The 14,602-nt window shown below is 36.4% G+C and overlaps 1 protein-coding gene across 1 annotated transcript in view; it reads right to left on the bottom strand.

The window, feature by feature from the left end:
- LOC112555980 (DNA topoisomerase 2-binding protein 1-A-like) overlaps window positions 1–8,790 on the bottom strand; it is a 30,291-nt gene extending 21,501 nt beyond the window's left edge. The window contains exons 1-14 of the mRNA XM_025224597.1: window positions 8,558–8,790; window positions 8,080–8,174; window positions 7,519–7,661; window positions 7,295–7,340; window positions 6,539–6,625; window positions 5,978–6,085; window positions 5,460–5,533; window positions 4,737–4,864; window positions 4,262–4,327; window positions 3,147–3,317; window positions 2,267–2,430; window positions 1,836–1,909; window positions 1,093–1,182; window positions 789–899 (exon numbers count right to left, since the gene is read on the bottom strand). Coding sequence (XP_025080382.1) covers window positions 789–899; window positions 1,093–1,182; window positions 1,836–1,909; window positions 2,267–2,430; window positions 3,147–3,317; window positions 4,262–4,327; window positions 4,737–4,864; window positions 5,460–5,533; window positions 5,978–6,085; window positions 6,539–6,625; window positions 7,295–7,340; window positions 7,519–7,661; window positions 8,080–8,157 — 1,340 coding nt within the window. The 5' untranslated portion in view covers window positions 8,158–8,174; window positions 8,558–8,790. The remainder of the gene's footprint in view (window positions 1–788; window positions 900–1,092; window positions 1,183–1,835; window positions 1,910–2,266; window positions 2,431–3,146; window positions 3,318–4,261; window positions 4,328–4,736; window positions 4,865–5,459; window positions 5,534–5,977; window positions 6,086–6,538; window positions 6,626–7,294; window positions 7,341–7,518; window positions 7,662–8,079; window positions 8,175–8,557) is intronic.
- Between the last annotated feature and the right edge of the window lie 5,812 nt (window positions 8,791–14,602).

Here is a 14,602-nt window from a genome sequence, read left to right as displayed (position 1 = left end):
CAGAGGAGAGAGTGAAACAGTATGCAAGATATTTCTTAAAGGGCAACACTAGCGCTTAGAGAAAATCGCTGGAAATGGAGCATAAAGTATTACAAAAAACATATTCCGGTAGTATTTTATGATGAGGAGGCATGAGAAATATTATATCAATGTTTCTTTCTTAATCACACTTGGATTTACAGGTGTGATTAAGAGAAAAACATTAATGTTTCTTGCGCCTCATAAAATACCACCAGAATATATTTTTTTGATACTTTATGCTCTATTTCCAGCGATTTTCGCTGAGCACTCAGGTTAAACTTTAAAGAGATGGTTTTTGAGGCTGGATTTGAAGGCTTCAAATGTAGGTACAGTTCAAAGGAAAAGAGGCGAAAATTTCCAAATGATGGGGCTTGAGAAAAAGGAGCATCTATAACATTTCTGATGCATGGCATAGAAAAGAGGGCAACACATGCAGACCGAAGAGACTGGCTCTTGTGATAAGGCATCAGTAATGCAGGCAACCCTTGAGGACAATCACAACACAGTAGTGTGGTATTATAATTAATGTGAGCTTGAACTGGAAGCCAATGAACCTAACGGAGGAGTGTAGTATAGTAGGTTGGATTTTTTTCATACAGCTGATATTGCATGTTATTTAGTTTACAACAAATATTTTTATTTCAGGGATTTCATATAACTTTTCCTATAATAATAAATAAATTTCTAGCTGATTTTGTACTTTTATTACTATAACATTATGCGATAAAAAAAAGTTGTTCTTTACCTGTGAGGCAAATCTGTTTTAGGTAAGTCCCAGTTCAGGGGTTGGCAGGAAGGGGGACAGAAAGGCATCTACTGGAAGCTGTTGTCCTTGTTTGAAGCTCTCTGCTAGCCAAGCAGGCTTCACCACAAAGGGCCTGCATGTAGCAATGCCAGTATTAAAATGTGCGCTAAAAACAGTTCCCAGGTGTCTAGACAAAACATTATTCTGGCTTCTTCTATTGTAAGATTACCAATGACAGACTTTCTACCTATGTCCATGTCTGTGCTCTCTCTCTCTTTTATGCCTCACAACCCTATAGGTTCTCTCTCTCTCTCTCACACAGTTACCTGTGTTCCATTTCCTTTACAGCAGCCAGGTCTGCTTCACAGCGATCGCCCATTACAATATGAGTTACACGATCAGTGATAGCATTAAACCTGAAGATAACATCACATTTCAGAAACTGTTATTGATCAAACATAGTTCATTTAAGTTTAACAAAACATAAGTTTAAATTAAAAAAAATGTGAGAACATATCCAGAACTAAATCCACATGATTGCAGAAAGTTCTTATCATATGGCAGTCAGGAGCCAAAGCTTAATGAAGCAGGTTTGTGAAACTGCTTAAAGCACTGCCTTTAAGTACGCTTTAGTGCAATATTTGACATGGCAAAGAAATGCTTGATACTTCCACAGAAATAAAAATGCAAGCAGTATGCACAACATTGGCACTGCCCAAAAGGTTGTTTCCCTTCCTTTTTTTCTGACCTGGGCTCATATTCGTGAAGCATGTCTACCCAGTGAGATAGCCTACCCAATCCCAGTAGATCATGCTTCCAGAAGGTAAGTAGAGGTGAACTTTGCTTTTAGTATCTTTCCTGCCTCTTGATATAAGCTTTCCTTATAAAGTAAACCCACACAAGTAGCATTATGCATGACTTTATTCACAAAAGGAAAGACCTACTAGCTTTATTATTTCACTGGCTAAAGGAAAATATTTGCATCAATGCAAGTCTTACAACGAAACTTTTAAAATAGACTAAATAAATATAGCAGTATGGATAGTTCAGAACAAAGAAAAGCCACTACCTTGTGCCTCCTGCTGAATTGATGATTCGGCGCAGTTTCTCTAACACAGCCCCAGTCACACCACTCAGGTAAATCTTCAGAGATCAAAACAAATGTGAACCATTTACATAATGCTTTCAGTGAAAAGAGTGAATGTTCAGTGAAAAGTGTGAATGTTTAGGACTATTGATAGCTCATGCAACTAATAACCATTTCATGCTAAAAATTGATTGTCAATTGATGGGTTAATAAAATAGTGACCTTTCATGAAGATTCCTCTTACTATAGATATGATGTAGACATCATCAGAAAACCAGCTCTGACTGTAAATAACCATGCTTCATCTTGTATCACAAAATAAAGGTATTCAATCTAAACACTGATTACAGTCAAAATGTCTTGTTACCTAAAAAAGTTATTCATCAATCCAAAGATATTTTTGTCCTACTGACCTTGCAACCGTCAAGAAAAGGCTCTGCTGGTACAGAGGTCAGGTCAAGTGTATCAAAGGAGTCAGCGGTTGGATCGCAGAAACGTGTTGTTTGAAGGGCAGTATCATTGACATGTGTAGAGCACATGCTGATGGCACTGATATCAGCAATGTTTGGTGCTAGTGCTATTAAAAGAGAATGACAAAAAAAGTTTCTAGTAACTTATACAAGTTAGACTTTTGTTATGACTTGACAAAAATGTGATCATGTGTTTCAAAACAGTAGAGGTTGCATGTAGTAGTATCTAAAGCCTTTCATCAAGTTTCTATGGAGGTCCTCACATTTTGTTTTTTGATACCACTGATACCCTTTCAAAAAGAAAAGACAATTCCCTGACAACACATACAAATATCCAATTACTTTAGTTTGATCAGGTAAATGTCCCACAACTCAAAGTGACAAGGGAACTTGAATTAGCAAGACTATCATAAAGAAGGCAGTTCACTTATTCCTCTTTTCGCCTGCTCTTCATTTTCTTGATAATCATAGCTGCTGGATGAGCATCAGAAATTTTCTAGTCCCAGAATTTTAGGTTCAGTGCATAAACCACTATGTGACAAAGCCAACCTAAAATAACACTTTTATTTTACATAACAGATTCACCTGGTGCAGCATCATCATCCAGAAATGGACAAGCTTGACAACTCCAACATTTCACAAAAGGAAAGCCCTACCAGCTTTATTATTTCACTGAGCTGCTTGAAAGTATTTTATATTTTAACATTGCTCAAACTTAGGTAAAGGTAGACATAAAAGTCAAAATTTGATTATTTGAAAACACGAAAGTTATTCAAACTAATATCTGGGTAAAATTTCACACCTTTGGACAAGTACAACACACCTGAACGGTGAGTTCTCTCTGGAGTAGATGTTTTCAAACCTGAAGCAATACTTGTTGGTTGGACAATGTAGACCTCCTCTGACTGACAGAAGTTGTTGTCTAGGGAGTCATATAGCCACTTCAAACTAACGATGTGTATATTCCATTTTCGAGCATGCTCGTATTTGTTTCCTGAAGTGAAATGTGATTTTTATAAGTATATTTATTTCTTCAAGTATTACCAGATCACATGACTACAAAACTTTGAACATGATAATTATGTCCATAGCATATTCCAAGTAATATAATAATAATAGGATTTGTAAAGCGCATTTCCCCACATGGAGATGAGCTTGATGTACTTCACAGAAAACCCACCCGGTCCGTGCCTTCTCAACTGAACGATCTCGTGGTTTCGAGGTCTAGCTCAGCAGGCACGGCCTCGCGGGACACGGCCTAGCCCGCGGCACAGTCCAGTGTCCTGCTGAGCTAGACCTCGAAACCACGGGGTCGTTCAGTTGAGAAGGCGTGGACCGGGTGGCTATAGTTGGTATTTCTGAAAGAGACATGTTTAAAGTCCAGATCAGAAGGCATGCACCAACTTAGTTGTGTGGAGAGATGGAGAAAGGCCATTCCAAATACTGGCAGCTGAGGAGAAAGAGCAACAGCAAAACATCTCCAGTCTGATATGTGGAACAGAGAGATCTGATGTGGGCCAAGCAAACTGACCTGTGAGGCTGGTATGGTAACACAAGCTCAGATAGATAAGGGCAAGGCCATGAACGACACAACAGCAAAGAATGTGGTGGTCTAAAGTATCAAAAGCAGCGGAGAGATTGTGCATAGACAGAACTGATACTTGACTGCAGTTGCATGCAAATAATAAATCATTTACCATCCAGACCAAAGCAGTCTCAGTTAAGTGGTGCTAACAGCAGACCAAGTGAAATGGTTCCAGGAGACTATACTATACAATAATATGTAATTGGCCTATGCAACTTATCGACTGCAATAATAACTGCCAAACCACAATAAGCAGCAACATGTTCCTATACATTAAAAAGACGCAACACTTAACCACTATCAACTGATGATGACACAGATGAATTAGAAAGCTATCAACATGTGTAGCTTACCTTTGGGTTCTTTCACAATAAGATGGGTACATTCAGATAGCTTCAGTTCTCCTGAGTACTTTCCTCCTGCAGTATTAAACAGATGTAGCAATAATACAAATATTAACTTCAGGCTGCCACTGATTCATGCCTTTTTGATTACAGCATTGATGTTATTTTAAAAAATTCCCAATACCATAATCACCGCTACACAAAGTTTTGAATGAACACACACACACACACTGATATTAACAGAAATTGGTTGGAGCAAAGTATGGTTTTGTGAATCAGGGTTAGAGACTAACAAGTTTCTCAAAGAAAAAATACTTTCCAACCAACATTCTATCATTATCACATTTTATACTTTGGAGGAGTGGGGGTAGGGTAGTGGCCAACCATCTTGTTTTACTTATTTTATTAGGTTTCTTTTAATTTAGTTCAAATGACTGTGTTGATTTTGTACATTTCCAGATGTAACAGTATATCTTTAACTAACCTTCCTGTTCAACATAACGCTTGACGCTTTTTCTCTCCTCTGCATCCAACCCAGAAACACACACCACCAAGCCTTTGAACACCGGGCATTTGAATCTGGAAAACTGGTCATCTGTAGCATGGATGTGACTGCAGAAAAAAATTCCCTGTTCACATTGTCTATCAATGCAGATACTGCTAAATTAAATTTAAGACTGCTTTAAAAGAATTTTACAATTAAATAAGCATCAAGAGCGTTTTATCTAAACCAGGTATGTTAAAGTGAGGGTACCCCGAGGGCCTCATGGATCACATTAGTGTTGTTATGAAAGCCACACACGTGTACAGTGTCCCTTGTGTGGGCCACATTTAACATGCCTGACTTAAACAAGCACACATGTTAAACACATCCTACTAGTCTGACTAATGTATTTGTATGATTCAAGTGGAAACAAACATTAACATAAAACCTTAGACCTCTCATTCACACCAACATCCACATACAAAGATGGTCAGACATAATAGTAGAAGTTATAAACTGTTTACAGTGCAAGCTAATAAAACTAGACTCAACATTTACAAAAGACTTTATTCTGGATAGCATATAAAATCATACAAGATTATTGAAAGGGTATGCACATTATGATGGTCCACTACAAAAGATTTTACATTTATCTACAAGAAGGTGATTCAAAATGACTGCACATCCTCTAGCACACAGAGAGAGAAATAGAGAGCAGCTTACCCGTGTCTGGCCCTTTCCCACACTGCCTGCACCCACTCAGCTGTCATTACATGCATTCCTTGCCTACATGCTACCTGTATGATGTATAAAGGTTAACATCAGGCTTTGCCTTTCAAAACAATCATCAATGCACCATTGTAAAATTTTAAAATATTTTTTCATGTTTCTATATTTTTGTTCCAACCCACTAAGGTTTCAATTAAAAAGGGAAGAATCCAACAAAACCAACAGGAGTAATGACCCCAGCAAGAGCATCTGCACATAGAAGAACATCGCTGCAGAAACAGATGACCATCTCAAAATACTCAAAGCAACAAATGTCAGATGAGCTTTGATTTGATTAAGGAACCTTATATTTTTATTACACATACCTCTCCTGAGAACAAACCATAGCTAACAGAAGAGATTTCCACATCTTGAGCAATCCTATCCACTTTCAAACTATTTTATTAAAAAAAATAATTATTAGCGCATTTCAGAATGAATAACTCTAAATGAAAGAAGTTTCAATAACTTACCAGGTATTTCTGACTTCCAACACCACCTGCAATCAAGTGTGTGACATCTGCAGTAAGACTTCGGCTTATATCACCACCCATCTGTTCCACAAGCAGATGTACCATATCCTGCAGCAAGAATTTTTTTTTTTTGCACATGCAAACAGCTCTCAATTTCTTGAAGGCAGGAAGACTGAAATATACTGAAGCTTTAACAGCTGACTGTGGAAATATTTATCTTGAGACTTTGCTAATCTGTTTATTTCTTTTAGGATGTGGATACTCATATACAAATGCAGGTATCAATACAATATTTTATGCACAGGCATATAAAGACATTATAGTATAGTAGAAAGTCTGAGCTAGAACTGACCTCCTTACTAGAAATTCAGGACTAAAAGTGTCTTCAGTATTAGTAATAATAATAATAATTATACTTGACATAAATTAATGATCATTATACATAAACATTATAATGTCTACTCTATTAAAATATGTGCACAAATACTGAATGCAAATCTTATGTGTGTGTGTATACATACATATAAACACACACATGCTTTTAAGAACAATATTTCATACCCGTGTTTCTTTGTCCAGGCTTGTGCATGAAACCACTACATCTTTCATAGCAACATTGTAGACTGGATGTTTCTTACGTGGAATTACCTGAAAATTAGAGAAGGGAACAACTGTACATCTTAAACTGACCACACTATAACCTCTTTCTCTGCACGTGGCATCTGTTTACAGGGCTGGCTGCCCTCCGCCAAGTCCCAGAAAAAGGAGGAGGGTTGGACGTGGGGCCAGCACCCCCACCCCGTAAAACAAATCCTTGCTACCAAAACATCGACAACAGTTAAGACTGTAGTCGATGGCCTATGCCCCAGGAGGGGCGAAGGGCCTAAAAAAAAAAACCTCTCCTTCACCAGGCAATATTAATGTCAGCATGTGTTCTTGAGTTAAATGTTTGTATTATTGAACAACACCTTTTATTGGTGAATCAGGTCAGCATTATGAGCAGTAATATTTTATAAAGGACACACATCATTGGCATATCCAAGTTCTAAATCGAAAACAAAGCCGAGATGAGAAAGCATCATCATCTTTTAAAACAGAACACAAGACCTAGAAACATATTCAAATAATGCCCTTGTGGATAAATGAAGTTGCATTGTAAGACAAGAGAAGAATTTTCTTTAGCTGGTAGCAGTAATACATGAATTTTTACTTAGTTTGGCATATTTCATTAGTTTAAAAAAATCAGTCATGTTTTCCTTTTAAAGCTTTGTAGATAGTATATAACAGTTTAACAAATCTGTTGTTTATCTTTCTTACCATTTTCAGCAGCATGGAAGACATTATGCACTGAGGTCCAAATATTCTAGGACATACAAGAAATAATACAGTTCAGCTTTTGATAATAAAGTCATAAAATAAAAAACTGAATATCTGTGTAAGCTCAGAAATCTGAATATCATGCTTAAGTCAGTAGCTAATTTATGGTCTTCATATTGTTATTAAGCAGAGAAAAAAAGAACCTGGCATAGCAACACACTTACCTACAGCCTAGATGTCTAAGGTGTTCAAATGCTGGCCCATCAAATGGATCCATCACATAAACACAATCTTCAGTTTGCTTTTGAACATGTAAACAATCTTCTTGTGATATCCAGTTTGGACTAAAGCTTTTGTCAGCAAGAATCTACAGTAAACACAAAATACATTTATTTCAGAATTAATATGAACTGCATTGTTAAATTTTACAAATCAAAGGTACAAGAAAACCAAGTGAAACAATTCTTCCATTTACTTGACAACAAATCTATAATAAAAACAAATGGATAGAAAATTGAACAAATTTGTAGTTAATTTTGAAATATGCTTCTGGTTACTTCATGTTTATATGCTTGATGCTACTGCATGGGCTTAACATGGCAGGTATCATGTTCAAAATTTTATTCTGATATTTGTTGTTTGTTATGTTTAGGTTTACCCTGGTATCAAAATAAAGACAGTAATGAAAAGTAATCAGTGACTGTTGGGCAGACAGATGGATGAATGGATTAATATATAAATCATTTCATAAAGGGGTCTGCATAAATATTTTGCTAAGTACTTACATTGAAAGCTTCATTTAAAGCTGATATTTCTGCTTCACAACCGTTTGGAGGCGTCACACACTTCACGGTAAACTCCATATTACCTTACTAGAGATCTGTTGGAAAGAATATTCTTATGATTACCCTTTACTGAGTCTTTATACAGGGTCGGAATGGAGTAATCATCCTGGTATAATTATTAACTAGTCTCTTTAAAAAGTCGTATACATCTTTCAAATATACAAATTACGATCTAGCAATTGTAATGAAAAATTCGAAAATCCACATATACCATCAGTATTAGCCAGCCGCAACCCTTCAATGAAAATCACAGTAGCAAACATTTGTCAGTCATGCAAAACATGTTTGTACAGAATTAATCTTCTTGTGTATCTACTACAAGTTTTCCACTTCACACATCGATTTGTCCTAGACTTTGACAGTTGGATTCTTCCTTATGAATCGATAGCAGTTAAGAATGGAAAGAGGAAAAACTTACTGCAGTTTTGTTAGATACACAAGTTCGTATCTGGGGCGAGTAAAAGTTAGCTGTCAAAAAGATCTTGAAGTATTTGCATTTTGCCACTATTCTATTATTAACTTTTCATTTTGGGAAGTACCGCCATTCGTCGTCACGTCAGTAAATAACATCCGGTCGAGATTTCGTTATAAATAATAACTTTTTCAATACAAACTATTGATTCAAGAGTTTAACGAAAGTATTATTTTATTATGATTTAATTTTTCCATTTCTAATTCTTAAATGCGATCACGAACTTGTATTACTGGACTGCTGGCAGACGATTTTTTTTTCCCAGTTCACTGCTAAAACGAGGCATGAGACTACAAAGCTTCGGTAGTTCAGTCTCGCCAAGACTGACAGCGGAGAATTTGCAAGAGGCTTAGAGGCAGACAGACGGCAATCCACCTATATACATCCATGATGCGATCACTCATTTGTCATCTTCATCGGTTGACAGCAAGAATCAACAACTCCTCGAGGTCTGCGCATGCGCTTAAGGCCACAGTTCATGGAAGTTTTTACAGGTCATTTTCTGTAAGACTCGATATGTCTGCATGGGGACTATAAAAGACGTCTACGTATACTGAAAGTTCTCTTTGCTTATTGCAAAACACCAGTGAATTGTTGTTTATACGTCCTCTTCGCCGATCGCAGACAGGCCCAAACAGATATGGATAGTGTGCTTTCTTCCTTTGATACCACTGCGCGAGCGGGTGTTTGATCGTCTGCTAAAGAATAACGACAGGCCAAATCTAAATAAAAATAATAGGAAAAAGCAAAATACACACAACTCACGCTTTATTATACGCTGTTTCGACAAATAATACCACGAACATGTCTGCTAATCCATTCAGAAACGCTACAAGACCCAGTGTCTGCATAAGGAGACGTTGGTTCTGTCTGAGACATCGAGGTTTTCTGTAACTGTAGGGGACTTTCATGAAGAGGGTGGCTACTGCGGGTACTTATAGTGGTTGACCTCTTCGAGTCGTATTCCGTTCGTGAAGATATCTGCTTTGCCGTTGCAGGGATTTTAGTCAGTGCTGGTCTCCATTTCATTTGCATTTGAACTGTCAGTCTGTTGGTAAGGTCTTGCTATTCTTTATATTATTAGTGTCTGCTATCTGGTCAATGTTGTCAGCAAAGCGTAAATTGCAAATCTGCCTTTTGCTGATGGAAGTGTGAAGGTTGGAGGGTTTTTCATGCACGATGATCTAAATAGCACAGAAAATAAGCATCCTCGACGAATGCCTCCTGTCATGTTAAAGAGATGCAGCAGTACTGCGGTAGCTGATCATTTATACAATACTTCGATGACTTGAGTGAGACCTTTAAAGTCTGTGAAGTGGTGATAGAAACCCTTTCTAATGCTGAAGATACTTCTCTATGTGACGGTTGAAGATCTCAACTGTGCTTCTACCTTAAAGCAGTTCCTTAATTGGTGGTGGTATTGATGTGATTCTGTATTATTTTCAGCATGACTTTGCTTGGGTGGTTGATCAGGTTTATTGTTTTGTAGTTCTGTTTGCTTCCTTTTTTTGAAAGGGTACATCCTTTTTTGTCATTCTCTGCATTACCCTGCTTGAGCAACTCAGCTAGGACATTTGTCAATGCCAGGTGACTTTCCTCCATTTAGACTTTGTAACCATTCTTTCTACCTCTTCCCACAGACTAATATTAAGTCTGAATGTTTTGTTTGCGGTTGTTTTTAAGGATGATGGTGACTGTCCTCAGCTCTAAATTGCATAAGTCTTTCCAATACACATCAGTCCATCAGTTGTGTACAAACGTGTTTTGTGTCAGAAGACGTCCATTGTTGTCTTCAGTGACCGTCTTGTGTTGATGAGTCATAAAACTTATATGCTCAAATAATCTTTGAACTGCATTCGGCATGGGAATGTGACTTCAAACAAAGACTTCTCAACTTGTTTTAAAATTATTTCATATTTAAACTCTTTTTGAGGTTCTTCTCATCTTGTACTTCTGGTACTGTAATATAATTAAGATCATATTCAATGATTTTTAATAACTACAGTAGCACTTCTACAGCGCACTTCCCTGCTGGGAGCAAGCTCAATGCGCTTTGACATAAGTACTTGGTAAGCAATATCCATGTAGATTAGCAGACTCCACAGTACAATCTCAACATAGGCAAACTTAATATCTTGTACATAAATAAGTAAAGCAACAGCATAATGCAAAGCAACTTTTCAGGTCTCCCAGTCAAGGAGAGGTGAAAAAAGAGTAGTCTGAGTACTTGATTTTAAGTTTTAGGGCAACACAGTTGAGTATCCAGGAACTTGAGAAAGGGAATGTGACTGTATTCAATTTACATTACCATAAAATCATAACGTATTATATATACAGATCGACTACAGACTAGTGATTTACTGCTGAAAACTTTTTATTGGAAATGTGATTGTTTACCAACAAAAAGGAAAAAAATCAGCATAAATTTGTTCATTAATAGATCGCTAAACAGGAAACACTTTGAAATATCTGCAAAGTTTAAAAACCTATCATCAGAATAGTAAATGGCTGCAATTAGCAAAATATGCAAATGAGGAAACAGCTTCTCAACTTTTAAATCACTTATGGTCTGAAACATCTAGCAGTCATCTAAAAATAAACGATCATGGAGAGTTTCTGGATATACTTCCGCATAACTGTTTGGAGGACTGTGTTGCATTTTCCATTCACTTAGCAAAAAAAATCATTAAGCTTAGTACTCTGATGGTGCTTAGCCACATTTTCTTCACATTTAAAACGTGACTAGATTTGAGAAAGGTTCAGACTGGCTTTCATGCCATTCATGGAAAGGTGAGAATAAAATCTTTATAGCTGGATAATTTGGAATATTTTTCAGACTGCTCACCTGCTAAATGTGGTGCATTCCATCTGTTTCCACAAATACACTGAAGATGTAAGTCATGGGGTAATCATACTGGTTTTTCTTTTCTAGCTTGGCCAGGGGAAGAATTCAAACATCAGCTTTCATGCCAAAATCAGATGCTATTGTATTGTTTCTCTGGATGATGCCTTATATTGGTGCAAATTTTAAAAAAAACCCAACAAAACAAATGTTCCAACATGCAGGGAGACTTTTGTAATGATCAACTAAATTCTCCACTATTGCTTTTTTGCCTATTGGGTCTCTTATTATTTTGATGTCCTGTTCTTGTCTTTTCCATAACCTATGATTGGTAGTTTGTAATGCATGCTTTGAGCAAACAGAAAAAAACCCCATAAAGGAATGCTGGTAAATGCAATTTCACATTCCCACAAAATCATAATCCATCTGTATTTCAGTTGTGGATGTAGTGCATCCATGAACTATGCCTTTTCCTTCAACACAATGAAGTATGACATCAAATCTCAATAGTGTATGACTGAGTAAAAATTAGTTCACACTTTTGACAGCAGGTACAGCTACTGAAACTGACATATCAGGTCATCACTATGTTAATCACACAATCCAATTATAAACAAGATTGGAAAAAGATGGTGTGGAGGGATGACCAGACATGCACTTTTTCATATAACACTTTTAATTCTGAAGTTTGAAAGTGCCTGGGAAAAACTGAAAACAATATGGTCAGATACATGGCTACCTCTCTTTAACACCCAGAACATACATTATCATGCCCACTCATTTACGCACACAAAAATTCAATCACATGTATGTGCTAAATGACACTGCTACCTGTGAACACTAAGACGTTCATGACCCATTGGAAATAAGAGAAGTCAAACATGCATTTAAAAAAGTTAATGAAGTCAATTCATAAAATAACCAAAGCACAAGTCAACAATAAGTTAAGAAGACCAAAACATAACATCACTACATACAAGTTAAATCTGGTTCATTATCAACTATCCCAGATTGTGCACTTGACTGTCTTATGGGCCATCCTTATCTATGAAATGTACATATATGTAACCGTACATAAATATTAGTGAACAATTCAGTGTATGAACAACATTTTTCATTTTTTTTACCCCTGCCACTTCTTCAGGAATATAAAGGACTAGGTTAACTCAAGCTGAACGTACAAGATTTCAGACTGCACATGCCTTTGGCAGGATATGGTCTGGTATGGTAAACATCCACACAAGAGCAACTAGTCTAAAACTGCGATAACGACCACGTTTGCCATGTCCTTTTTAATCGGGAATCTTGTAAGGTGACAGGCATGTTTCAAATTCAACACCAAGAAAAAATGTCTTAACAGATGCCACCAATGTGCAAAAACAAACAAACAAAAATCCCCCAAAACATCCCAAAAAGTTTGGGTTTAGATCAGAAGCCATTAGAGTTTAGAAATTTCACAGTATCTGCTCATATTAGTAGGTAAGCCTAAATGTGTTTACTGGTCCTTTGAAAAGGGCTATTGTTAGATCACCTGCAGATGAATCTGGGAAATTAATAAATGTAACTGATACAGTATGAGCACCAAGATTTTTATCTTTCCAAATTTAATTTAGACATGCAAGAATGACATCTAACGTAAAAACATAATGTTCATATGAACCGATAATGATTTGAAAAGATTGTAAAAGTATGATGAAAAATTATTTAAGCACTATAATCTCTGATAAGAGTATTTTACTGTAACCCCTATTGGTATTTCCTGCCAACTGTTGCCTTCTAATCACCATAATTTGCATCACAACTAAACACATGATCTATAGCACATATTCACGCTGCATTTAAATATTTAAAAACATAAATAAAAGTATCAAATTGGGGATCTGACATCATAAAGAAACGTGCCTCATGTGGTGTATCTCAAATATTTATTCCAACATTCAATGTAAGGCCCTGTATGACCATCATTTCCATCAGGAAATGGATGCCACAACAGATAACTTGCCAGACATTCGTTAAGAAAGAAAAGGTAGCACTGCATTGTACAGCACAAAAAAACACCCCCCCTACAGATGGGACTAAATTACATCTGCCTGTGCATCAGTGTATTAGGGAAATTTAACAACTGCTAAATAAAAGCTGTTGTTATGCAACACTATAAAATTACACAGTGGTAACATGAAAGAGGCATAGCACAGGAATTCCTTGAACACACCTTGCGACCTTCCAAGAGCACAATGATCTCCATATAGTTCAAAGGCAAGATGGTCATTTTCCTCACAACACTTCAGCTGCACAATATAACTAGCATTTTGGAATACAAGAACAGGTACTTGGTAGCTGGAAGCTGAGATAAGTATGTCTTTTACTAACCATTTTTTTCTCTTGTGAGTAAGAAACATTTTTCATAATGTTTTCTTTTTGGTCACTGCTAACATCACACACAAATATTCGAGCCAACAGACACATGATGAGGCAACATCTATCAGAATAACCCGGTCTTTAACTTAGCCAATGCTTTATTCTTCAACTCGAGATTTTTCTCCTCTTTGGATTGTTTCCCCCAATGGATGTAAACTCAACGTTGATCCTTCTGTCTCCTAGTGTTGTGTGGTGCAGTCGCAAGGCAATCTGCAAAGAGGTAATAGTTCATTTCTATTTTCAGCATATTTCCACTCTTGCTTCATATACTCAAATTTCCTTAAATTTAAGAAATATAAAGGATGTAAACTTTGGAAGGGTTATCAAAGAATAAAAGAAATCTGAAATTAAAAAAAAAAAAAAGCTTAAGCTCTAATGTATCTGCTTTACATGTTAATCTTTAACATTGAAACATAATTAATATAAGGAGGAATAATTTAACACAAAAAAATGTAAATCTTTCATCAAGAAAATTTGGGGTATGGATTTTATTTATGAAAATTCTAATGTACTTAAATGTAAAAACTCACCCCATGACTTATTCTATCCTTGAATTCTATATATGCAAACCCGCGTCCTTTATTTGTGCCCTTTTCTTTGGGGATACGGATAGTTTTTACACCACCTGAAAGATGATATAACTTATTAACAAATATAATTAATCAATCCAAAGCCACTCAAATATCAGCTACTATATGTTTCTCTTGGCTTTCAATTAATACATTTGATAA

The sequence above is a fragment of the Pomacea canaliculata genome, linkage group LG2, assembly GCF_003073045.1.
Source record: "Pomacea canaliculata isolate SZHN2017 linkage group LG2, ASM307304v1, whole genome shotgun sequence".
Taxonomy (NCBI): domain Eukaryota; kingdom Metazoa; phylum Mollusca; class Gastropoda; order Architaenioglossa; family Ampullariidae; genus Pomacea; species Pomacea canaliculata.
Note: the sequence above shows the minus strand (reverse complement) of the source record. Positions and strands in the feature narration are given on the sequence as shown.